Raw genomic sequence first — 27,658 nt, forward strand, 5'->3', positions numbered from 1 at the left:
TCACTTATTGATGTTTCCTGCGCCGACTGCCCTGCAGCGCTTTTGTTCGTGTGAATGTGCGTCTCCTACCTCGTTGCCGTACATCATGAGGTGGTGGGTGGTGATAAGGGCTTTGAAGACCACCACCCAGCTGGAGTTGGCTGTGCGCTCAAACAGCGTGTCCGCCAGCTGGGGAATGTTCACGTTCATCTCATTGGTGCAGTGGATCAAATCTGGTCCAGGGTGGAGAAAAAAAAAAAAAAAGCAACACAGTGAGTTAGACACCAGCAGAAACCAGAGCGATGATGAGAAAAGCTTTTAACCCTGATCGAAATCAACAGCAAATTACTTTTCACACGCAGCAAAACGCGGACACGGCAAGGACAGACGGCGCACGGATTTCGGCTGAATTCTTAAGCGAACTAAGTGTGAAGGACATCTGCAGAACTTTCTCTAACCTCACTCAGCCGCACCATCTCCCACTCCTCCGTTCTCTCGAGATGTGCCAGCAGAAGTTCAGGTGTCATTCACTCACCGAACCTGGAGGAAAATTGAACCTTCGGGCGCAAGAATGTCAAGTTGCAAAACTGGCAGCCTCCGAGACCAGAAATAGGGAGTGCTCACTAATATCCTATCATGTTGTGACACTGACAAGTACACAGGTGTGCGTGTTCGACAGCATATAGTCTAACAGGAGGCGCTGCATGTTCTCAAGTGGCACTTTCCAGTCACGCTGATTTATTGATCGTAATTAAAAAACTGCTTAGTTTCACTATGAACTATTTACAAAGCCTGCCATCGGATTCACGGAAGGAGACGATATCTCATTTGTAGTGCTTCTCAGCATCTATCTAATTTTCTTTTAAACATTTTGCCCCGTTTGATTGATGCCGAGAAACTTAGCATTGAACATTTAACAACAGAGAGCTCATTTGAAGCAATTTTGATAATCAATTAAGTCATTTTTCAAAATGGCTAAAATTCACAGCTTCTCAAATGTGAATATTTTCTCCATTTCACAGTCTTCTATGATCTGAGTTCACATCCAGGAGCAGACTGCAGCTGGAGCAGGTGCTTCTCAGCTCTGATGAAGACACAGCAGTGTTCATCTGTGTGCACAACAAAAGGCTGTGAATTAAGCACTGTGCTCCTGCCTCCCGTTTGGTTCTCAGTAAATTAATATCCTTTGGTGTAGGACTGCTGTTTAAACAGAAAAGACATCTGGAGACATAACACTGGAGTCTGGGAACTTACCAGACATTTTCCAGTTTAGTGAGATTTTGTTGACCAAAGAAACAAGAAAACAATCAGAATGAATTTCTATTCTATGGCCAGATGTAGAATAAAGCAGGCCAACGTATAAATATTCACACAGAAATAAACAAAGTCCCGTCTCTAAATGCTACCAGACACATCCATTTCACATAAATACATCTTTGTGGTGCAAAATTTGCAAAATTCTAACATAAAACACTGACATTTTCACTGAAACACTAAAGTAAGATCATGTTTTTCTCACCAAATTAAAAAGCTTTTCATCGCTGCTCATCGTGTTACATGCAGCTTCGATTTAAATGACTGTAAAATATGGAAAAGCAAAGCAGCAGCACGTGACTGAAGGATGACTGGGTGCTGCAGCTTTCTAATGCAACACTGACTGGAGCAAAACAGACCCAACTCTACTGGACTTGTACAATCTGAGAGCATTTAATTCAATCACCCTGCTGTAGCATCTGCATAATACTGTGGTGTAATGTTTGGAGCTTTTTTTGTCAGATCAGTCAAAATTAAATGTCTTAAATATTGAGGTGCTCCTGCTGTTCTGCAGCTGTTCCATACACCGTGATAATAACCTTCCTAAAGGTTGAGCTGTTGCATCGGACGGTTCATGTTACACCTTGATGAAAAGGTTTAAGTGGTTATTTTCAAAAGAATACACCAATATGCCTGAAACTAAGCATTTCCCTGTGCTAATTTTGTTTACCAGCTCGTCTTTGAACCCCCAAATATGCACGCATTTCAAAATTTCCATTTTAGAGAAGACAGGGAGAAGACAGATGGCCTATTTTTTTTTTTTCAAAGAGAAAAGGCCCAAGTGCTTATTAAGCAGTTCAATTAAAGTTGGAGCAATGCATAAAACCCTCTTACATTTTTACTTCAGCTGGAAGGTGCCTAATGCGATCTGACCAGAGCCGAACAGCTGGCCCCGCCTCGCTGTTCTCACCACTTTAATGGAGATCAATTTGAACTGATGCGTGTTCAGGTCCCCTGGCTTATTATAAAGATTCAGTGTCTTCACTCACCACATGCAACACCCACAGCGAGCCACTCAAGTAAAAACATCAATACAGACACACACAGCTAAATTGATCATTCACACCCAATATCAGGTTTTTTGTTTTTTTTTCCCTCTAGTCTCGTTTCTCTGCCGTCCTCCGCCCCTTTCATTCCTTCGCCTTTACTTCCGCTCTGTCTCTCTCTCCAGCCACCTCTTCTCCTCATCCTTTGTTCTTCACCACAGGACATTATGAGCTGCCGGCTCTCACACCTGGTAACTACGGAAACAGCTTCTCATTAGACTACTGGAGGACTGTAGCAGAAAGAGTCCCGTCGGGAGACTTCATCATCATAATCAGGTGTCCACGCACGTCCGAGCACGCGCAGGTGCACACACTCATTCAATGAAGGCCATCTTCGCTCTTTCCTTCACTCACTTAACGCATTATCTCCCTCAAGCACTTGCCCACACACACACACACACACACATATAAATATATATACAGTAAGAAAACACAGCAGACTTCCAGGACGATTCTCAATCATTCCCTCAACATGGCACCTCTCCCACTTCTCCCCCACCACACAGCGGGCACTGGACTATTTAGTCGATACAAATGAGTGTTAGAGTAATGTAATACAAAGGTGCATTACAGCACAATACATCCATTTAGCTGCATTTAGCGGCGCGAGTGACAGCCAACCAGAACGACGTTTAGCGGCTAACTGAGTGTATCTGAATTTCAAATGGTCCCGGCCATACGAATGCATCAGCATGTTGAATGAGTCTTTTCAAAAGCCTCACCTTGCCTTTCTGTCTCTGTGCAACCCGTTTTCCCTCCTACTGCATCGCTGCATGATATTATGAATGCTGATTGGAAACAATTAATATCTGTGAAGTGGAAACAGGTATTAGGAGCGACTGGTGGCTTTGTTAATGAATTAATTGCCTCGCTGCTCTTCTGTTTTCTTTCCCTGCACTCCATTTTGTTTTTTGTTGCCACCTTTTCTCTCTCTGTCTGTTCCATCTGTCCATCTCGCCTTTCTTTTTTAGCAGATCTCATGTTTTTTCATTAGGTCTGGAGTGGTGTGAGAGAGAGAACTAAGAGAAGGACTGATTAGGTCTGTGGGGACGCTCGTGCATGAGTGTGTGTGTGTGTGTGTGTGTGGAAGTGATAATGTAAAGAGGGTACATGTGCTGACTTAATCAGGCAGAGTGGAAAGCATTAGATGCCACTGATCCCAGACCAGGGAGAGAAAAAGGAAGGCGAGGCAATTGAGACAAACATATGGCAGGGAAAAAAGGAAGACGGGGGTGAAGGGAAGGAGACAGAAAGAGAACAGAGTGATGAGGGAGTAAAAGAGAGAAGATAAGAGTCCAACAGAGAGGTATAAAGAGAGGAAAACATAAAAACAGAGAGAGTGCGACGACTGATCAAGAATAGAGGAAAGGGGAAGAGATAGACAAATGAGAAGAGATAATGAGACATGTGAGACATGAGTGTCTCTTCATCCAGACAATTTGCGGGAATCCACACACAGCTCAACAAGCCTCCTCGCCTCGCTTTATCTCTGCTCTCGTTCCTCGTGTGGTCCGCAGCAGAAGCACAGCTGGGGATGTAATATTTTTTTTCCTAGCACAGCCCGAGCAATTATTCCAACCGCAAATGGAAAAATACATAAGATTCACTCTAACAATCCTCAACTGCAAGGCTCTGACCAACATCTCGACATCCTACAAGCAATTACCTGCACGGCAGCTTCACAACAAATCTGACCCCGCTAATTGGCGCCCACACATTACAAGATAGTTAGACAACAGAGGACCGAAGCGCTCGGCGTACGAGAAAGCATTACACAACGCCAAAAGTCGCACCACAAGTGTTCTTTCAGAGGTGAGCGGAGGGGGTCGAGGTGGGAATTTGATTGTACTGTACGGTTTTAATTGCCTTACCCTGCATTACATTAAGCAGAGTATTTAAGGCCAGCCTGCATGGCACTGAGCAGCACGGGGATCTGGGCTGTGACGGAGTATAATTTTGATTAAAGATTATACACTTCTAATTGATTATTTTGGGTTGCAGATTTTCAAAGCTCATAAATTCTTAATTATAATTCCCACACTTGGTATCGGATTTGTTGTCCATTTTTCAGGGTTTCTGCTGCACAGAGGAACATTTGGCACTTCGAGGTTTCAGCCAGCGCCGAAGGACAATCACACAAATGTAGAGAATTATATATATTTTACACCTGAGCTGTTAAGTGGGGTTCTATTTACCAACCTGGTTTCCACAAAATTATAATCCTCAACAACTAAACCGCATTCTCAGTTACATTTTGAGGGAAAGTAGATTAATTTTAGAGCTTTACTGTCCCTCTTCGTCAGCCAACCAATCACATATTGGATGAGTTGGGCCTCGTCAGCCAGAAAATGGAGAAGAAGCTTTAAACATGTAGTAAAAGGGTCGCATTTTAACTCCAGCCATGATATTATTCCTACACCTAACCGAGGAATAATGAACAGGAACATGCAAAATTGTACAATAAGGCGTGATGTTTTCCTAAAGCTAACCATGTAGCATTGGTGTCTGAATCGAACCAGAAAGAGTGTAAAAATCTAAAGTCTAATACATCTAATACTGATGATCCCTCATCTTCAACCTCTGGTTTATGCCTCCCAAGCTTAGATTTTATGGGGTTTTTTTCTTAAATTGTATAGGAATGCAATTTTGTGGGGACAGGGTCACATTTACGGAAGAAAATCAGACATTTTTGTTTCTCAAATTGTCAGAAATCAGAAGAAAATGCACGATTTCTGTCAAACACAGGCTCATTGGTTCTGCTGTGCACAAACTTATCTTCATGTTGTGCGTTGTCGTCCCCCCTTAGGCCCAAACTAAGCCTGGAAAAGCCCTGTTTCTATATAAAGGTGTTCTGTTTGTGGTTGTGTAACTTGAAGAGATAAGCTCGCTCGCTTCCTCACTAAGAGTTGTAGGTAGTTAGCTTAGCTGGTAATCTGAGGGTGGCTCACCTCCAATTGTATAAAAACTCCACGTATCAGAAACTCAAGAGCTTCTTAATAATCATATTATATCCTGCTGATCTCAAGTTTCTCCCAGCTTTATGCTAAGCTAGCTGGCTACTAGCTTTGGCATAGCACTTAGCATGCAGACGTGAGCGAGCAGATTTCCTACATTTTTTACACTGATCCTTTTTTTATTTAATCGCAGCAATAAATAATTTCTTTTAATTTTCAGGGTCTGAACGAAGACATTTTATAAATTAAACAATTAAACCAAAGAAAAAATACAATACAGACAGAATTTAGATGGACAGTAGATAAATTCATCATAGAATAGCAAACCTGCACCTGCTTTAACAAACTCTGAATACTTCTTTTAGTCAAAACGCCAACATTTCACTTGATGCAAGGATTTGATTTTATTTGTTATTAAATTAGTTAACTCAAACTTGAATTTTTGCACAATTTTAATACATTAATGAGGAAAATATTTGTGTGTTTCAACCTTAATCAATTTCAGGTAGAGCAGATGATCCCTTTTTTGTGTGCAATAAGAAATGCAGCTTGAAGGCTAATATTCAGAAAGAGAAATAATCCAGACACCAGGAGGACATCTGGGATATTTAACGTAACCTGATGCCACTGCAGCCTGCACCCAAATAAACAGAACGCTTTCTAATGTGTCTGCACTGTCTGTGTGAGTTTAGTCGCATTAAAGGGAGTGGCTGTTTTTTCTCCTTTTCTTCTTATATTAAAGGAAAACTCTTGCATTTATTTCTCCTCATCTGTTAAGCTGCCACAGCCATCAGATAGCTGCTGTCCTATACAATGAATTAGCAGCGTGACTGCTGAACCAACACACTCACATTTACACATGTGGGAGGAATGACTGCTGAGTAGATGTGATCTCATCCCTAACAGTGACCTTCTCTGTTCCTCTCTGATCTGAGCTCCATTGTTGCTGGTCAACGCTCGACCTCTGTGGCCTTCGATTGAAACACAACCGACCAGAGACTTCCTGGTACCGAGGGACCCGCGTGAGAGCCGGAGGAACCAGGCTCGGATCGGATAAGGAAGCTTGTGTACAAAAAAAAACAAAACAAAGAGAAATCTATCAATATTCTGCGGTGTAGTTTGGTTAATAATTAGGTTGTTTTGTCAGGAAGCATCTACAGTCCTGAACGGCGGGGATTACCCGTTTGTTTGTGTGTTTCTGTGAGTGTGACAGAGAGAAAGCAGGTGGTCAGATCCAGCAGATGAAGACGGGTGGGAGGAGACAGAGATCACATCTGGCCCAGCTGGCTACCTTCTATCTCTGCTCTCCATCCGTCTCTTCATCCACCTTTAAGTTCCCAAATATCCACCTGCTACCAGGACACGCACACACACACACACACACACACACACACACACACACACACCTACACCTGCACACACCTACACACACCTACACACACACACTCCTGCTTCTTCATACACTTTCATCTCCTTCATCTCTTCTGATCCGCAGACAAACTATTCTAACAAGTTCACTAATTACCTGTTTGCGACTGCCTTTTCTCTCTCTGCTTGTCACTTTAAGCCTCTTCCTCCTCTCCCTCTGCTCTCCATCTACTTTATTTAATCCATTTCAGCCGCATGGGATCAGCTGCCATGCTATAAGATGACACAATGGTGCCAGAAATGGCTAAAGAATCCCAACAATCCACAAGTATTAACTTCAGTTTCCTCTGCAACCCAAACCACAGACAGTCATTATTGCTGAAGGGCTTAACTTTGGGAGGCAATTGTCATTTGGACAAACAAGTTTACTTTTCATTTGTCCAAGCACAAAAGTCACTTGATTGAGAAAAAAAAAAGACTTTTCTGCAAATACAAAATGTTCATAATAAATTTCAACTCCATGTAGTGCAACTGAACAACTGGAGAAAATATCTATCTGTGATTTTTATGACACTGATTAGAATTTCTGATTGAGATATTTTTAAATCTTATTTACTGTATGATAGAATTACATCATGTAACAGAGCATTAACACGTGAGATAAAGTCTAAAAGGTGGCACAAGGAGGAGCATCAATTTGTAAAACAGCTGACACGACAGTTAAACTCTGGTCCAACATGCAGGAGAACAGAACATCTCAGCTGTAGTCTTTGTGATTTGCAATTTTGATTTAAAATGGATTCATTATTGAGGCTTGTCGATTGCAAAATTATAAAACATCAGTGAAACAACTTTTTTTAAAAAGTCACTCAGAGCTGCAATTAGACATTTAATTCTAAATTATTTATGAGAAATGAATTTCATCATTTTTATAGATATTTTTTATGTTATATCTATACATTTTATAATTCATAATCCTAGTATCTGAAACCATAGTTAGAAGTGATGAATCTGATCATTACATTTTATCTGCCTGCCTTTACGTCCTTGTTCTTTTAAATCTCCTTCACTATGATCGCTGCAGATGCATCTTCGATTATCCTTCTGATGTTTATGAAGATCATTTTATCATTTTAACAACAATTCACAGGTACATGTGATGAATGAATGAATGCGACGCTATTAATAGTCACAGCTGTGTGCAGCAGTCACATGTATGAAGGTTTATTTATGGATCTAGATGTGGGAGTAGAAATAAAGCTCATGCATGTTCACCAGCTTCCACCATGATTAAGATTCAGAAAACAGAACCAGGCAGCTTTCTGTGTCTGTAATATGCATACATGAATCTGGAGGCAAGTTTCTGTATTTGTAAGTACGTACAGCAGTGAATCTACTCAGAGTTTGATGCATCTGGGTCTGAACTGTGAGCGGCTGCTACTCTATGAAACAACTGGATCAATACCTGATTATTCAGTGATGCAATCTGAGTCGGACGTATCGGGAGAAAATACGTTCATTTCAGATCGATGTTCTGAATGTAGGAGCTACTGATTTATCTATAAAGCCGAGTAACGAGCGCCACATAACATTAGAACCAATGGTGTTTCTGGTTTAGAGGCTACAAGTCAACAGAGCAAAATCTTAAAAAATTCACCAGTCTTTTGCCTTACAGGGTGCTTGATATAGTACGTTTATGAGGCAAATTAAGTGTTGCATTAATCCAATTAATTGAATTAATCAAAAACTTTGGCATATTTGTGCCAAAGACATATACTAAAGAGATTTATCTCGTTTTATCGCTGCATTAATCAAAAATATTGTGAAAGGCCAAAAAAAATAATAATAAAATCACTTTTTGCCATGTTTTTAGGAATAAAATGTTCTATAAATCAAGCTATGAATAATATATGAACTCTGTAAAAACCCTCAGAATATAGATATAAATAAAGTTTGGTGCAGGCCTGTGTGAGTGCTACTGAGCTAGAGAGTTCTGGATGCTGAGAAAACAGCCTTTAAAAATATGTAACGTAAACCTACGTATACTTTTACTGAAATTATACGTGCAGATTAAGTTTGCATGTTTGCAAATTTGTGTCTCGCCTCAGTTCTTCCAGCAGGTAAAGGAAATTTGTCTTCGACTTGCCTGCAAACAGATTCTTGCAGAAACAGCCCTGCTAGTGATGGAAACTACCGCAGTGTTTGATTACATAGCAGATCTAACCCAGTCATGGTGAGCAAGACTTTAAGTTAATCATCCTTAAAGTGTTTTTGTACAATACCAGCTATGGATTCATTTATCTATTCTCTACCATTAATACAGATGGCAGCTGATCAACACACTGGTTTACAAATAAAAAGACCAGTTTTGCAAAAAAAAACAAAAACTAATCCAGCCTTGAGTTCCTATAATTCCTTTAAATCACATTAGTTTCTATCACTGGACTGAAATCCAGTGAGTCCTGAATCCAGATCAACTGCACAATCCCACTCTGGTATTTTTAAAATGTGGTCATGAAGGGACGTCGGTGCCTCGCTTTGCATGCTTGGCACCGTCCAATCTCTCCACATTTAAGTCCCTTTAGAGACTCCAGAGGGAAGGTCAGGTTCACATAGATGGAATTCCTGAACAGGGCTGCTATGTAAAGAACCAATCTGGGCAAATCCACACAGGAGATTTTAGGCATTTAACGGAGATTCTTATGAAGAGAGGGGCTGTGTGTTTTCACACACTTCTGTGTCGAAACACTGACACATGACTGCCGGTGGAATCACAATAAGGAACGCTGCCCTGCCAGACTTCTGAGGAGCAAGAAGCCACGACGACACCCGTTATTTTCTTCATCTGGCCTCTCGATGCCTAAACATAGATCAGATATAGTTTAAAGAATCTCACACAATCATGAAAACTTGCTAATGAATTCACAATATAGCATAAAAATAGCAGCCTTTAAGTTTTTATCCAATTCAATCCACACTTTCTGGAATATATTCATTTTATTATAATATTCTTTCTGATCTCATGGAAATGTGTCTTCTCTTACTCAGAAGGTCAGAGGTCGACCACCACCTCTGTTGCTGGCAGACGTTCAGTGTGTTGCTCAAGGGCACTTCCAGCTGTAGGACACTTGAGGAAAGCAGAGCCTGAACGTTACTCATCCAGTTGAAGGACGACGCCTCTAACTACTGAGCCACACTGCAGCTCAAGTCATTCCATAGGGAATCGAGATGATCAAGGTTTAATAACACCGCTAACGGAACAAGAGCACTGCCACAGAGTTGACTGACCTTCATTCAAAACCTGCACAGGTAGCGAGCCAGAGGAGGATGTCGGCACTAACAGACACCACACAGATAAAAAGGCAGCCACTGAAGGCAGCAGGAGGAGTGCGGCCCCAATCTGTTAAAGATTAACACTCGGCAGTATCAGCACCTTGTCTGGCATGTACTAGTAATCTCCTTCTCTCCTCTGTCTGTCTTTGTGTTAGGGACTGTAGAAAGGGTTTGCCTCAAAAGAGGATTCCCCGTCCAGCCCTCCCTCCCTCTTTCTTCCCTCTCAAATCCTCCGGATAGGAGGAGGAGGAAAACCAACACAGAGGTGTGAAGAATTCTAAGAGAATTGTAAGCCTGCTAAATTTGAAAACACATCTTTCCGTTTCATTCTTGGATTTACAATCACGCTAAGCCGGCGTTTTTTAGAAAAACCTCAAAGAGTGCCTTTTGTAAATGCTCTAAAGAGCGGATGAATATGAAAACGCCAATCTTGTTTTGTGGCGTTGACGTGAGGAAACAAAGCTTCTCCTGCGCCATCAGAGACTCTGCGTCACATTCAATTCTTCCTGTGATTGCTCACTTTGCTGGCGATGTAGCCAATCACACGACAGATGAACGCCATTGATCTGTATTTATGTTTGTCAGAGAATTGAAAAGTGATTCGACTCTCTCAGCACAGGAGTTCGTGTTCACTGTAGTTATGAGGTTCTATTTAGGAGCAACAAACAAACCACTTTTTATTTCTGTATCTCACAGAAAACAAAAAAAAGCCAATGGCATCCTCGAAACTCTGGTTTTTAGTACGTGAAAATGATAAAACTTCTTGAAATTACCCAAAAATGTGGACTGAAGTATTATTTTACAAGGCAATTTCAAAATATCCCACCACAACTAGAACTGGGCGAATGACAAAATAACACTGTTTAAACAACTATTCTCCTAATCCTCGTCATTCCGAGCAAAAATGCCGGAGATTTTCTCGTTCCAACTTCTCAAGTAAAAGAATTCGCTGCTGTTCTTTGTCTTCTGTGGCGAGCTCGGGGCTTAAAGCGAGGAAAATATTTGTGGCTGAAGTGCGTTCGGGTGTTCGGAGAAACAACGGAGTGAAGGGGGGGATTCATGAAACGAAGAAATTAATTCATTAACTGAAATTAGCGTAGCCTAGTGAGCTGTAGGCTACGAGCCAGATGGGCGACGGCTGCTGCACCCGTTTCAGAAACACAAGAACACTAAATGTAATTGGAAAAAGGCATTATGTGCTCAGTGTTTCCTCAATCACAAACTACAGGCTGGTAATTGCATCAAAATCCAAGTTGAAAAGTCATAAAGAAAAATCCAGTATATCTGTTTTTCAAACTTTTCTCAAAGCAGCATATGCAGCACAGTGGGCTACAGCGACAACATCAACATAATTATAGATTGTCACACCTAAAAGCGTCGAGGAACAACTCCAGCAAACAAGAAATTTGTTTTCTTTTCACTGTTTTCTACTGTTAGCTGCAAAATTTTTGCACCTGAAGTTGAGAGGGGATCAGTGTTTAGAGCCTCGTGTGATCTTTCACGCTGATCCCAAGCAACAAGGTGCTCCGGTTTTTAATTGAAACAGAACATGACCGGGAAAAGTCAGGCGTCAGGATGTGTATTTGGAGACAAAAGGTGAGATTGATACCAGAGTTAGGCGGCAAGACGAGGAGGGAAGACAGAAGGAGGGATGAGATGATGAACAAGGAAGTGTGGGAGGAGGAGAGAGTTAAGGGGACGGGAGACGACAGAGTGTCACCAGAAGTTGCTCTATTAATAGACCAGCTCTGGTTCTATAGCTTTAATTCTCCCCTTGAGGTCTAAATAAGAGCAGTTTCTCCTCTCTTTTGTGCCCCTGTCACACACTCAGAAAGATAGATACTCAGCGAGGAAGAGACGGAGACAAACTCCCTCTCTTCTCTTCTCCAACTGCACTGTTTTCATGGGGGGATTCGGGAAATCTTGTCAAGTGAATAGGATTGAAGTCTCTGCGTGTACGTCTCAGAGAGAGTGTCTCCGCACGAACGTCTTGGGGGAACGTCTGCCGGTTTCTGTCAGAAAAAGGGAGTGACACCGACAGAGAGAATGGCAGGCAAGGCATGCAGACAGACGTACACGCACACAGGTAGAGTACGGCAAGAAAAATAAGCAGTTGAACCCAGCCAAAGGCTCCGGAGAGAACACGGCTAAAAATAACCAGACATCAGAACGGGACGGGAACAGAAGCACTGAATGTTCCCAAACACACACACACACAGACAGACACACAAAGCCTATTTCAAACCATGTACTATCATTATCTAACACACTAAATGTGTGGTAAAAGGAGTGTACGGTGTTTCCTATGTATAGTACAGTACATTGGATTTGTGTAGGCAAGCGTTCCCTTGAGGAGGACACTTAACCCGACGAGCCCGGCGAAGTTCCCTGAAAAAACAAAAGGGAATCAAATGAAACTAAATCTTGGTCTTGTGATAATTGTGCTTCCAGAGGTGTATCTGCAGATGCAGAACAATGTGCAATGTGTGGTTAGTTCCCGTTTGTTTCCGTCTACCGAGGAGGGAAATTATATAATTAATACTTGTATAAGCACTGATTTCACTTTTAACTCCACAATGTCAGCTAATGAGGGGCTAATAATAAACCACGTTTTAAGCTCGGCAACGAGGTATTTTTAGATCATCCAGTGGGTTTTGGATGTAATTTACCAACCAAGAGTGAATCAACTATTATTGTGATAATGTTATGATGGTTTTAAAAGCAAAAACTAAACCGAATCCACTCAGATTTAAGCTTCTCCACTGTGAGGATTTGCTGCTTTTTCTCAATTTTCATATTATTCTAATCTGAGTAACTTTGAAAGCAATCAAATAATCATTAGTTGTAGCCGCAGCTTTAAAGTGTTTCGAGACAAAGAGATGGGAGGATTTCTTTGAACCCACACATCAATTTATCTTTAGGGGAGACAGCACCACCACATGTGGCCGTTTCACTGTTTTAAAGCTGCATTAATTGATGAAAACGCAGAACGAGCTCAAACATTTACATAAAATCGCCCCGAAAATTATTTTGATCAACATTGAGATCATGATTATTCATTGATTTCAGGGACAAAAATGTTTCATTGCACTTTCATTTTCAAATAAACAGAACACTTTTATTGTGGGGCTGCAAGGTGGCTCAGTGGTTAGCACCGTCGCCTCGCAGCAAGAAGGTCGCTGGTTCGTGTCCCAGTGAGGACACCCGAGATCTTTCTGTGTGGAGTCTGCATGTTCTCCCCGTGGGGAGTGGGTGGGTTCCACCAGGTTCTCAACATATTAAACACAACATTTACTTAAAACGCCTCACTTGCTAAACATCTGCTCATTGACAGACATAACTATGTACAGATGTTTCCTGAGGCTTCACATGCAGGCCACACAGAGAAGCCTCTAGTCTCCTCATGAAGCAACTGCAGCACAACAACTTACAGTTTGAAAAGCCAATTTTATCCAAATGACAACCAAGTGATTTGTTTTTACAAGTCGTGCACCTTTTAACTTCAATATCGTGTTTGATGTTCGTTTACTTGTGAAAAGCCAAAAAAATCCTAATAAATATTCAATTAACTGTGTAAAGATGCAATATCCGCTCTGCTTATAACTCTGTTTTGGTCTCCACAGTCTCTTTGTTGACTAAATGCTCCAGTATGGCCGACTCTCTTTATCAAAGCTTTTTTTTTTATCCTGCACACAGCAGCCCACTGCAGATGGAAACCAGGTTGCTGAGAGCAGTGACAGAGAATTAAAACAGTAAAGCTGTGGGACAGGAAACCAAAACAAGGCCCTTAAAGAGCATTCAAATGCCCCATAAAGCTGTGGGAAATGGCAGAGTCGGGTGATAATACTCTGCGGGTTTCTTGTACAAGCAGCCTTCAACGTTACGTACAGTCATTTGATTCATTGCTGATATAAAACTATTGATTAGTGAAGCTTTAATGTGTAATTTCCTTATGCTACATTCCAGCAGCGGGGCTCCTGACTGACTACAGTAAATTAGACTCAGGATATTAACGAGCCACTCGCTCATCAATATTGACTTCTAAAGAGCGTTTACAATTCAGGTGCACTCTATATGGACCAGGAATGTTTGTACAAGGGCAGATATTTGCTGTGCAGTGAGTGACAAGTGCCATTTCTGCAAAAGCACAAAGATATCTAGGACGGGAAGAGCTGAAGATGTATTTAACTTGATTATTTTCACAATAATAAATGGGTACACGAGGGAGAGTATGTGTGAAATGCTATAGAAAATTAATCACACTGGGACTCTCGAGCAATAACATGACTAAAGTAATGAAATGTAGCCAACCAATTCAAAGCCAATTAAGGCTTTAAGTAATGATACAAATATTTTATAGATCCTGAATTATGCATTACACACTTAATAAAAAATGGGCTAATACTGCTTCTCCTCGGAGTTGTTGTGATTGATAACGCGGGCTCCTGTTGAATGTGCTTCAATGTGAACTTTGCAGTGATATTTGTTCGCTCGATCGCGACTTAAGCATGCTGCATATTCACTGACTGTGTCTCAACCTGATGCCATACACACTCAAAGCTACTGAAGCACTCCCTAGAGACGCAGAGATACCGTTGCAATTCCTCCCTCCTCCAACACACACACAGTCTCACACGCCCAACTCTTCACGACACGTGCATTCCCCTGGGCTTGACTTGAAACAGACAGCAGTCAGCAGTAAGCTGTTTTCCTGCCTGGTAGTCCAAACTGTGCCTATCTCTGCTCTGCAGCCAGGGAGGGGCTGTCCCGCTCTGTTTAGATAGCATTAGACTCACCTACAATCACTTAAGACACAGGCGTCCCCCTTGTGTGAGGCAGCTACACCCAGCAGCGGGGTCTATCGGCGCTGGAATCAATGCAACACAAATAGCAGGAAATACGCGTGCCTTTTAAATGTCCCGAAACTACACTGAACCTTTTCTGCTCTCTGAATACTTTGGCTGGTGGTATTCAGCGCATGGTAATAAATCACTCCATGTGTGTGCACTGTGTAATGAGAGAGCAGAAGAGTAAAGAATGGACGGGGACGGAGTGACAGCGTGACAGAGAAGGACACACGATGGGAGGAATAAAGATTCAACAGCAAACATATTGATCTTGAAAGTCCAAAAGAAATTTAAATTCTCCACGCTTTTTTGCATGAGGACAACTGTAGTGTTGCTGGTGTGCATGTGATGCCATTTTGCAAACGAGGATAAAGCCGTTTAAGACACATTTGCAGAATCTTGAGTCCGTTCAATCCAGACTTGCTGTTAGCTCCTGTCAGTCCGGAGTTTCTTCTTGTTTTCTTTCTCCCTTCAACAATCCAGCGCTGGGTATCAACAATAAGTAATTTAAGACGCATGCCCCTTTACAATATTCAACATTTGTGAGAGCACGTCAGAAAGCAGAAGCTCGACTACAACATGCCTTCACCTGGAAAATGGAAGCTAGTTAGTCTGGCTGTCTAACGCTAGCACCGATTCTCTTTCATGTTATTTCAACACCTGCTGAGTCACTGGCAGCTTCTATGCACTCTGTGCTGTTTGTCCTGCAATATACAGTAGAACAGAGACAGTCTAGCGTTAACTGCTTCTCTTTCATGGGTCTTGTTTATGTGACCAGACTGTCAGAACAATGTCGCCCCCTCAGCTGCCAGTGTGACTGCTGGAATTGAAAACATATTACGAGCTATTTTTACTGCCCACCTACACAAATATTGCACTTTTACAGGGAAAGAGATTAAACTACCCAAAAGTATTTGAAGAGAAGTTCCCACACAGGTAATTATACACATCAATGCCACTTATCTAACACATACACAAAAACATACCAACTTTGAAGTGCTTTGAGGCACCAAATCCAGTCCCACCGATATACCTGAACACATTCCACCACACCCGCCCACATGTATGTATGCATGCACAATGAACAGCAGCCAAGGTGACCTGCACGCTTCTGTCTGAAATAGACCTATAACGTTTAACTTCCTGCACACAGCATCTCTGTTTGCCTACTGAACTAACCCAGAGAAACACAGACGCTGTATCCCAGACAGAGCCAGTCAAAGTGTCGCTGCAGAGGACGACTCTAGCGCCACATCAATTTGTCATGTAAGTGTAACCTAGTTTTAAGGTTTGGCTAAAAAGAGCCCAGCACAACATGATGTTAAAGGACATGTGGGCCAGCAGCTCAGCCACCTGGTAAAAATGATGTGGCATGTTGTATTAAGAGACCATAACCTTAGCTGCTACTGAGGAGAAAAGCCTGAAAAGGCACTCAATAACAGGACAGCCTGACAAAGCAGCTGAGCCAAAAGCTGTGGTTAAGAATTCTGCACAAAATGGCATATGGGCCGGTGTAAAACTGCCTGGACAGGGCCAGAACACAACACCAGCCAAATGTCATTTTTACTTTCACTAGCAAGTACCTGCCACTTTGGCAGGTCATCAGCACCTTTCAGCGCAGCTATAATAGCATGACAACAAAAACTACCATTACGTGGTTGAGGCTTTTTTTTAGAGTACTGAAAGAAAACAGATTCCTTTGATGGGCTTTACTGTTTAACATAAGTTAGACTTTCTGCTGTTGCTTTGAGAATGCAGATGATGCAAATTTTGTCATCTGCATACATCTGTAAAGACCGTACAGCCTACAAACATGAGTCAACAATCCAAGTGGGCAGACGCCCAACGTGGTATTACCAGAACCGTGTGCACATCTGCTGTCCGTGTCTATTTTAGACTACATGCAACGTACTTCTTGGAACAGTCAGCAAAGCAGGCAGAAGGGTCAAAAACATGTCAAATGTATCCTGGCAACAGACTGTTTCAGTGTAATGACAACACGGAGGCTACTTTACCAGCACTGCTGACCATTAGAGACACAGTAAACGTATTATTGGGATTCCTTGGAGGAACTCGTAGGTGAAGTCTTTTTCACTTGTCCCTGTCCTCTGAGAAGTCGAAGGTCGAGATCAGCTGGATAAAAGCTCTTTTTTAGAGCCATTGTGTTGACCAAAGGCACTTCAGCGAGATTGATGTCTGCTAACCCGCTAACCCAAGGTTCCTCTGCAAGCCGACTTTCTGTCATGTACTTACTTCAGAGGCTGCTGGGACTTGAGCAGGAAATTCCTGAAACGAATTAGTCTGGATGACGTGTTGCCCAGCCACATCTAAAGCAAAAAGTAGGACCAGCAGTAGGTGCAGATGTTATGAGAAAGGCTCAAATCCTGCCCTTCTCACTGTCTCACTGAGCGGCTTGTCAAAATGTGTTGGACCCAGCTTAGGGTGGGCTGTCATACTTTTGTGTTATTAAGGGTTGGCAATAGACGCTTGATTAGATGCAAACCCCTGTTAAAGCACAAAATAAAAGCTCTCAGTTCGGGTGTATGAACAGACTCGAGTGTGCTCCCTCACTGGCTCATAAACAGGCCGTCATACTCGATTATGGAGCCCCTTCACCCTCAGTCACTCAAGTTATTGGCTTCCATGTACGTCTTCCAAGGCATGCTAGTCCACAGCCACCTGTCCTGTAAATGTATTTATATATTTTAACCCTAAACCTACTTTTTTTTTTTGGAAGGAAGTGCTTTAAATGTTGTCTTACAATCACTTTGTTTAAAGCATGCTGCACCACCTCTAAAGTTAGTCACACACCAACCATCCTCATCTAAATATCACATCTCTTAACATCATTAAATTGTTGCTTGTGAGGTTTCCGCCAGATTGACTTCCGTCATACTTCAGGTCAGATTTCTTTGTCTCGGTCACCCTTCCATGGCTGATTACACCTCACCTCCTATCTTCCCACTTCCTCTGATTCACGCCTCGAAGACAATGAAGGACACGTTTTGGACAAAGAAGACAGATGGTTTAGAGGAGGCTCATTGGCAGCAGTTCGACTGTGAGCTGTAACAAGCCGCTTCACTTACCAGCCACTTAGACCAGTTCATTCGCACCTCCATTTATGTGTCTGAAATGGCTCTCACATGATGAGAAAGTACCTCTCATGTGATGTCAAGGTGTAAATTGTTCACAGAGGTTAAGTGCTGGAGAAACTTCCCCACAGTCACTCAGTCAAGCCGATAAATGGCAGAAGCACAAAGTAATTCCTCCAGCTGCCATTTATTTACGATTATTAGATATTCTATTACCTGAATTACTGGAAACCTTTATTAGAGTCTTCCTCTAAGAAGCGCTAAATAAACACCCAACCACTCAACCGTATAAACAAAGGTTGTAAAAGCGGCGCTGTTACAGAGTCGGCAGCCGATTTCGCCATCCAACTTTCCCTGTCAACTGTAGTCCATTTAACACAAGCCAGTTGGCTGGTTTGCTGCCATGACAACAGAGTGTCGCTGAAGGGGAAACTAGACTTGAGTTTAAATGTCACAACTTCTCTCTAACAGCTGTACAATGGTAAAACAATCAGCGTCTCAGTGATGCCAAAGTGGGAAAAAAGTGGCCTTGCAAGTGTGCGTGTTTTTCTGCCATGGCAATCACTTAGGCGCTTATAAAGGCTGGATTTAACAAACAATTATCTCTCACCTTGACAACCTGTGAACTGCAAAAGGGTGCACAAACAGAAACAGACATTTTTCACCACGCTTTGACCCTCCAGCATTGATTTTTATGAAGATAATCTGCATAAATAGGAAAGCTTTTCAAATCTGATGGGAACAGACTCGTCATTTTTGCCGCTGACTCACATGCTGGGGTTAATTGAGGTGGACAGTCGCAATCATGACACTAAATGGCTTTAAAACGGCACTTATTTTCACCAGCGGTGCGTGAATGTCACGGCTGCTCCAGCTAACAGCGGCCCTCCGAACCCTTACATGCTCACTGCTGGCAGCGCTGACAGGCTTCTGCCAGGGTTATTCGGTTATTGGGTCTAGATGCAAATATGCCGGTGAGATCATTCACAGCTTGCTGTCAGACAGTCACAGCTGCTTGCGGTGAATTTGTGCCAAGGGGAGAGCGATAGAAAATGATGGCTATGTGTTTATATGTGTGCGTATGCAGAGGTGAGGGGCTCTGACTGTGTGAAAAATAGATGTTGAGGTAAAAACAGACAAACTCGGCAACAACACAACCTAACCGAGGTTTTCAGCGTCAAAGCCTGTCAAGGTTTACAGGGTTTTCTGTGACAACTAATAAATGACTCTGCAGGCATACAGTTTACTCACTGATGGACTTGTTAGCTGTCTCACGTGCTAGCTAGTGGGCTGGCTGACTGAGCTGCCAGCCGTCCCCTCACACACCTCCTCTCTGTTCAGGCCTGCAGCGTCTACTTTCCTGCAGCATCTGTATCTAGATTGTGCCTGGATGCAGTCGAGATGAACTGCAGTTCAGCCGCAGCTCCTGAATGCATTTTAAAGCGATCTTGAGTGACAACTTGAGATTAGATTAGCATACTGCTGCAGAGTATGGCAGATATTCAGCACCCCTCCATGACCATAGGTTTCAAAACTGTGTAGGAATTGCAGCATTTGGGTGGAGGCAAATTCCCTTGTGACTATGGGCATCGGATATTGTAGATTCTGATTGTCTGAAAGCTACTGATCAAGTAACTGAATAGTATAACCACACATGGCACAGATGCTTGTATGTAGTTCTAAATTAAAGTGCCAGACACTTAAAAACATCTCAGACATGCACACTTTTCCATTATAATATTGGTAAAATGTGCCATTCGATTTATTCCGTCTCCACTGATAAGCCTGCTGTTACTAAAGGTTTGGTCTTTTCTCTGTTAGTAGATCCTTGAACCTTCAACTACCATCCAGTCCCTCATGTGTCTGTATGACAAACATGAGGGGACGTGTGTGTGAACGACAGAACGCTGTGACCTTAACAGACTGACGGCAGCAAAGTTACACACTTCTCTTAATCTATTATAATCATGGAATGTAATAGATTCTTGTATTATCCCAAACAAGTCATACCATTTATAAGGTCTGCTGGGCTGCATTTCAAGTTCAGGCAGGGCCCCGCTAGTGATTCACTCACATTGTGTTCTTATACACAATCAAAATGTTATTTTTGGCTCGTGTTTTTGTGATCTTGCTGGTGTCTCTTGTATGTCCAGCAATAACTTCACAGACTGTGCCACTTTTCACTTCGGCCCACGGAGACAGGCCAGAATAATGATGAACTAAATGATGGTTCGAGGGTGGGGGGGGACTACTTCCTGGTAAAAAGGCTTTGGCTACACTGGCAAGAAATGCGGCCAGCTTGAATCTTTTTATTCACCACATCTGCAGCACGTACAGCCAAGACAAGGCGCTCGTTCTGTGGCTGCTGTGTCTTCAGTTTTTAGACCCAGTGCAGCACCGTCAAAGTTTGTCTCAGAGTTGTTGTAATATGGGGAAGCTAACATTTGCAGGCCATGGAAGAGATGACGGTCCTCAGTACACAACTGGCAAAACAAGTCCCAGTAGGGTGATCAAGGATAATTAAGTCAAATTTAGCTCCATTTAGTTTCAATTAAGCATCCAGCTACTCATAAACAATCAGATGACTGACAAAGACACAACTGGTCACTGGTTACTCATCTGATCCCAGCTTCTCACGTCAGGTTTGTTGGTCTTTTCATGCATGTAAATCATCATGAACTGAAAATATCTGGGTTTTGGGGTTTTCTTCCCCCAACATATGAATTTATATATATATTGAAATGGAATAAAATAATTGCTCTTTCTGAAATGTGTGTGTTTACTACACTATACACACACACATCACACCTGTGAATCAGCCTCTTGTGCTTCCAATGCAGCGCTGTGCATTCATTCACGCCAGTCAGAGCTGTGGGAGCACATCATTTAACTTTAATGTAAGGGTTCACCTCCCAGTAAACCACCACACCTGGCTGCCTGTGTTCATTACTTCCCCGGCCAGTTGGATCAGCTGGCTGCCTAGTTGACTCAATAGCGATTGAACACACTTCCTGCGTGCATACCCTGCTCGCGTACCGACTCACACATTGACTACCTGCCCGGCCGAATGACAAACAAGCCCATAACCTGCCTCTACTCCTGCCTGCCGGTTGCCCTTCACTATAACACCGACGACACAGTGAACCCGACAGCCTTACAACACCGCATGTCACCTCCATGGTTAAATCATGAAACGGACAAACAGCATGACAATCACGCAACGTACCACTCGCTGACCGTTCCCCCCCAAACGGCACTGAGGTTGTTGCTCTCACAGAGAAATCAATATCCTACAATGATTAAGCTTGACGCGGCGTATTGGCTGTTCAGGTCCGGCCAGGTTCACAAAGGAAGCAGAGACAATGCACGACTTTTTGTTGAACGTCAGCAGCTGAGTCGTTGCGAGCGAGGACGAGTTGACGGATGCGAGGCAGCTGAGCCGAAGCATCCATCAAACATGTGCATGCCATGCCGACAAAGGCAGTTCCCAGAAAACAGAACTTCAGCACATTTAGTCCCAGTAATGTCTCACACCAGCACTGTGAATATGCCTTTTGTGTGACTCATTCTCACTTCAAATGCGTCTTTTAATTCATTCTTTCTTTTGTGTTTGGTCCATTTGCATCACTGCCACCTTCAACATGACTCAAGCCTAATTTGAGTGGGTTGTACTGGTACAATTACCCAACCTTTATTGCCAAAGCAGGATGTAAAGCGACAATCAGGGATCAATTAGCTGAATAAAAAGATGACTGCACGCTGCTCCATGCTGACACACCTGGAAGCGTTTTGTAAGGAGGTTTTCGTGACAAATAAAGGCCACCAAAGCTGCCATTTGAGAAAATTCTAACATGATCTGTGAGATTGTGGAGTCTACAGCTCTGTCTTTCTTTTTGTCTCTCCTTGGAAACAAGATAAGCGCAGTCTGTCCTTCCTGGGCCGCAAGTCTGATGAAAGACTGCTTTCTGTTGCTTCTGTCACTTGCTCTGTTATCTCTGCTGGTGACTTGCCTTGAAGTCTGCACAACAGGAACCTGCTACAAGAGTTCTGTAACGGAGCCAGACCCATAACACTAGATGTTTTTCATGGAAGTCGCGTATTGTCACGCAAACAGTTGGTGGTTGCAGCTTCACAAATGAGAGGAGGTGTTTGTTTTTCCCCCCGTTATGCATCAGATTCATCAATTGACAAAAAACAGCGTCAACCATTTCCGTAACTGTCTGTTTAACTCCTGTGGAGCAGCAAATGGAAACTCATTTGTAAGGGTTTCAGCAGTTATTGTTTAAAACTGCTATCTTTGGATTTTTATTTTTTACTGTTGCTCAGTTAAAACAAACAACTTTGAGGAAATTAACCTGCAGCTTTTTAGATTATTTTACCTTTTTTTAATACAAAAAATGTCTGGAAATTTACAACTTTTATGCTTTTGTTGGTCATTTATTGTCTTTAAACCAGCCACCAAAAAAAAAGCCTTGTAAGTGTTTAAACCAGTCCTGTTCACTTGGGTTTCATTTATTAGGTACAATGTGCATTTTGGTTTATCAAATGGTCAAAAAAATACACTGATTTCTGTCAGATACAGCAACATGGACTCACTGATTTTACTGTACACAAACAGTAAAAGCAACGAGTCACCAAACGCCCTTTCAGAGCCAGAAAAACCCTGATTTAGAATTAATATCTCTGAGTTCTGGACTGTTGGTCCGATAAAACGAGCATTTACAATTAGTCAGGCAGATTAGGAGAACTTATAATGAGCATTTCTTGGCTGTTTTATAATCAGTGAAAGAGTTAATCGGACAAAATCATCTCTGGAGGCATCAATATCAAATGAAAAACTATTTTTAAAGACCACAGCTTCGCCCAAGACCACGGTTTACCCGCCACAGGCGAAGCAGTACCTGGGTTTCTGGAGTTTCTTAAGACTTAGCCTTGGATTTTTAATCTTGTGCATAAAACACTGCAAATATTTAGTTAATTTCATAAAAGCAAAGCTGAGTGAGCTTGAGAGGACTGGCAGAGATAAGAAATGATAATCTAGGGAACACATTGATTTTAATCACACTTAGACTAGTTGTGGATATAATTTGAAGACGTCGCTCTGGGCTCTAGGACAACGTGTTTTCTAACATTTTAAAGCCTTAACTAATAATTAATTACCACAAACAGTGAGGATAGTCAGGGGCAGAGCCAAGAGGTGGCCACATCAGGGCTCACAGAACCATCCTCAGCCTACTGTAATATCAACAAGTCAACAAGCAGGAATTGGAACGAGCATTCTAGATTTGTTTTTAACTAACTTATGGTTACCTAAAATAGGCCCACAATATGTGAGTCCTTGTGGTGCACTTCTACACGGCAGTCATACCTTCATAAGCGGTTTAAAAAATAATAATAATTAGATATTAGATAATAAGAATCAAGAAAATATATGAATTTAGATTACATTAGTTGAAGCCGTTCATTAGAGTAACAAATGGTGGAGACAGTCCTTAGTCTCAGCTTTAACTTTTAAACATAAAGACACGCTTGCCATTATTTGTGCAGTTCTAGACGACAGCTGCTCAATATATTGATAAGAATTGACTCCAGTGTCACAAAGCTAATAGATGTCACTTGTTTTCTCATTTTATAAGCAGCTGATTGTTTGTAGATGAACAAAATGTGAATGAGATTTTCTTGGGCCTGCTTAGGCTGAGTTCCTGATCATCTGGGTGATATATTCATTTTGATTACAGTTACAGCTGCAGACATCATTTGAAGACACTGCCTGGGGCTATGGGACCTTTTATTGGCCATTTTGAACTATTCTCTGACATTTTTTAGTCAAAACAACATTTGGATTCACCAAGAAAGCGGCTGTCAGAATAAGAAATGGTGATAAATAGTCATCAGTTGCAGCTTTAACTTCATACTCGCCAATATTTGTTCTAGTTCGAGGCCAAACGCTTGCACAGGAAATACAACAGGACTTACAGTCACAAAGCTAATAGTTGTCACTCGTTTTATTTTTAAAGCAGCTGACTGGTTGTACATGAGCAAAACGTTAAGGTAGATGAGTATTGTCTTGTGATATATTCATTTAGATTACAGTTACAGCAGACATCTTCTGAAGACATTGCTTTGGGCTATGGGACTGTGTGTTCAACTATTTTCTGACATTTTTAAGCTCAAACAGTTGGATTAACCAAGAAGGCAAGAATCAGAGTAACATATAGAGAAGATAACCATTAGTTGCAGCTTTAACTTTAGATTTAAAGATACAGGAATACTCAAAACTCAAGAAGACAGTTGGGAAATATAATCAGCTGTATGATAAGAACTGACTCCAGAATCAGGAAGCTAATGGATGTTGTTTAAAAGCAGCTGATTGGTTGCACATGAGCAAAAGGTAAATGGGTTTTTCTTATGTCCACAGTCTGTTTAGACTTCTGTCTTCCTGGTGAAATAGGTGATAGATTCATTTAGATCACAGTTACAGCAGTTGCAGACATCTTCTGAAGGCATTGCTTTGGGCTATGGGACTGTGTGTTCAACTATTTTCTGACATTTTTAAGCTTAAACAGTTGGATTAACCAAGACAAGATTAACATATAGTGAAGATATTCATTAGTTGCAGCTTTAACTTTAGATCTAAAGACACACATGCCATCTCTTCTGCAGTTCTAGACCAAATGAATACTCAACATTTAAAAAGATAGCTGGGAAATATAATCAGCTGTGTGATAAGAACTGACTCCAGAACCAGGAAGCTAATGGATGAGAAGCAGCATTCAGGTAAATGGGTTTCTCTTGCGTCCACAGCTGTTTCCTGATGCTGCCCAACCAGCCAGGTGGAGTGAAGGAATGTGGGCATGGCAGGCCAGAGGAGGACCGGTGTGTCTGCCTCGGACGCCCTGCGGCTGTCTGACACACAAACACACACACAACACAACACAACACACGGGGTGTACTCACAGTCGAGGTGTTTCTTCTTGGGTCCGCTCACTTCATGTGTGGTGGCTTTGCACACAGCCTTGCTGATGGCCGACCCGGTCATGCTGTGCTGCGCTGCTGCGATCCGATCCGTGATGGATTGGCCCGACATCGCTCCTGTTTCTCTCGCTGCCGCTCGTCTCCCCCCAATCGGCTAAAATAGCACAATAACGATCCGATCAATGGATCAACTCCCCGCGGGACACAACTCAACGTGACTTCCCTGTCAAGCGGAGGTAAAGGGTTTCGGCTCACACACCCACAGCTGCGTTGAACTTGGCTTCCAGGTGCGCAGGAGACCTGTGCAGTAACGTGAGATCACAACAAACTGCAGGTACGAGATCGATGTGATCGGCTTCCGCAGCTGAGGCGCAGTTTTCCTCTGTGGTTAGATTGTTTGGCAACAGTTTGTTCCGTCTATCTATCTAGTAAACACGACAACACTGATCTGAGCTAGTCTGTGTTAGCTAATGTTTCCGCTGCAGCACTCGAACCAGGAAAGAGTCCCGCTGTGGAATTTGTAAACACTTGAAATTACTTTCTGGCCACAAATAAACATCGCTGGTTGGTAACCTGGACGATCTGTGAGGGTTCAGAGAAAAGTCCGCCTCTGGGAAGGTTAGAAAAAAGTAATCCTTCTGAAATCACAGCTTGGAGAACATCAACAACAATCTCGACAATCCAAAAAAAAAAAAAAAAAAAAAGAAAAAACCCTCGAGTTCCTCCTCCACGTCAACTTGTTAGCTTGAGCCGTGTAGCTTCACTGGTCGCTCGGCAAAGTGTGTGTCAAAACCCCCCTCGGCCGTAAAAAGTCACTCACGATCGAGCAGCACATTGTTTGAAGTCCCTAAGAGGTAACTGTGACGCTGACAGCCGGGACAGGTGCAGTTTCTGGCGCTCAGACGAGACGCGAGGAGCGGCGGGTGTTAGCCGAGCAGCTAGCGGGGTTAGCTAGGCAGCCAGAGCGCGAGCGGAGTCTGTAGTCTGTGACCGGAGAGCGAAGCCGGCGGACCCGCTAAGTTAAAAATGACAGCTCCCGTAGCTCGCTGGTTCCCGTTCACGGTCCTCGGGCTCAGTTGGTGCTGTCCGCGGGCTGCCGCCACCACATCATCGGCTGGTTTAATATCCGACAGTCTCGTCCGGTGCCGCTGAGTGAAAAGTCTCGCCAGTGGTTTCTCTTTACGGACTGACTGGCTGCTCGCTGCTCTGCCGGACAAAATGGCAGCGTAAAAAATCAGCTGATCTCACAACTGTGCTGCGTTCAGGGCCGCCTCACCGCCCGGGAATTTACACAGCTTCATGAAATTAAAAGGTTAATATTGTAGAGTCTTAACCTTTCTTTCTTTCGTTCTTTCTTTCGTTCTTTCTTTCTTTCTTTCTTTTACTAGGTGAGTTCATTTAGAACTGGTTCTCAGTTTCACTTGCGACCTGGTCAAGAGGCGGCACACAAACAAGATGAACAGCACAAACAGGTTACAAGTACAACAACACACAATATTACAAAACAAATTATGCAAAGACTTGTACAATGGAGAGGCTAAAAATAAGCGCAGTGGTCCTAAAGTGTTGCTCTAACTGATTTTTTTTTAAACTACTCGAGTGCTTAAATTAGTAGCAGTATTTAAATTAGTCTGGTGTATTTACATAATTATTAATAATGTAGGGTCTTCACATTGACACTTACTTATTCAGACATATTTGTATTCAATATATATTATTATAGGGTTTTAAGCATGATACTTAAATTACTCAGGTAATAGATAACACTAAGGCGTCCCAACATTAACAGTTGAACTTGTTATGTCAGACTGTTTTATTTCTCTCCTGTAAAGAACCTGGATCCAACAGTTTTTGTTTTAAATGAAAAACTCTTTGTGCATTTGAGTCCTCCACTTTTGCTTCTTGTCGTGATGGCCAAGAAACTTAAGCTAATATTTAAATTATTAGTTGATTAATTCAACAGAAATGTCATTACTGATGGGAAGGTCACAGGTATTTGTCCTCACCCCCCAATCACGTGGCTCCTGGATGGTTCATGACCACCACCATAGACTAACATGCTCTGAGGTGTGAATGTTGGTGAAAGTGCCTGAAGAGGAATCAAGACTACATTATAAATACCTGATGAGTTGAGTTACCCTCTGTTTATAATTTCTGTTAAGACATTCTTTCACTCGCCTCCCAAACAACCTCTGTTCAGAATGAGGACATTACAGAAACAAAAGTGTCCCAGATTCTTCAGATTGTCTGAACCTTTTTGTGTGTATCGTATATGCAGTCCAATGCAGTTACACTGTGAGTGAGGAGGAGATGAGGGAACAGCCATCTATGCTCAACTGGAACAGCCATCTGTAAACAGAGGAGGGGTCTATGGCACCACTTATCAGGCCCTTACAGTGCAGATCCCTCCCCAGGCGGGTTCACTTCTATTCACACCTCGAAGCATGTGAGTCATTAACTGGCCATGAAACATGTGATCTGGGTTTGACAATACCATGACTCAGGACTCCCCATGTGGTAGTTAGAACCAACAAAGCCTCATGGATAAGAGGTGAAATATCCTCAAGACCTACAAAGAAGTCCGTTTGTCTTCTGCTGAAACACTGAGGATCATTTCCTGATGAAAAAGCTTCTTGTAGAGAAAAATATTCTGCTTCATATCACTATAAACTGGATTTTGGATTTGTGGTTGGAAAAAGCAAGAAACTTAAAGATATATTACTAGAAAAAAGATATATTAATATATTAAA

At 42.4% G+C, this 27,658-nt stretch overlaps 1 protein-coding gene across 1 annotated transcript; it reads right to left on the minus strand.

Moving 5' to 3' along the window:
- Positions 1-26,119, minus strand: LOC103355768 (phosphatidylinositol-binding clathrin assembly protein-like). Its single transcript, XM_008279682.1, has 2 exons — positions 24,891-26,119; positions 1-212 (listed from the first exon to the last, which is right to left on the minus strand). The coding sequence occupies exons 1-2, from the start codon at positions 25,018-25,020 to the stop codon at positions 1-3; spliced, it is 342 nt and encodes a 113-aa protein (XP_008277904.1). The 5' UTR covers positions 25,021-26,119.
- Between the last annotated feature and the right edge of the window lie 1,539 nt (positions 26,120-27,658).

This window comes from Stegastes partitus, unplaced genomic scaffold (assembly GCF_000690725.1).
Source record: "Stegastes partitus isolate 25-593 unplaced genomic scaffold, Stegastes_partitus-1.0.2 Scaffold168, whole genome shotgun sequence".
NCBI lineage: Eukaryota > Metazoa > Chordata > Actinopteri > Pomacentridae > Stegastes > Stegastes partitus.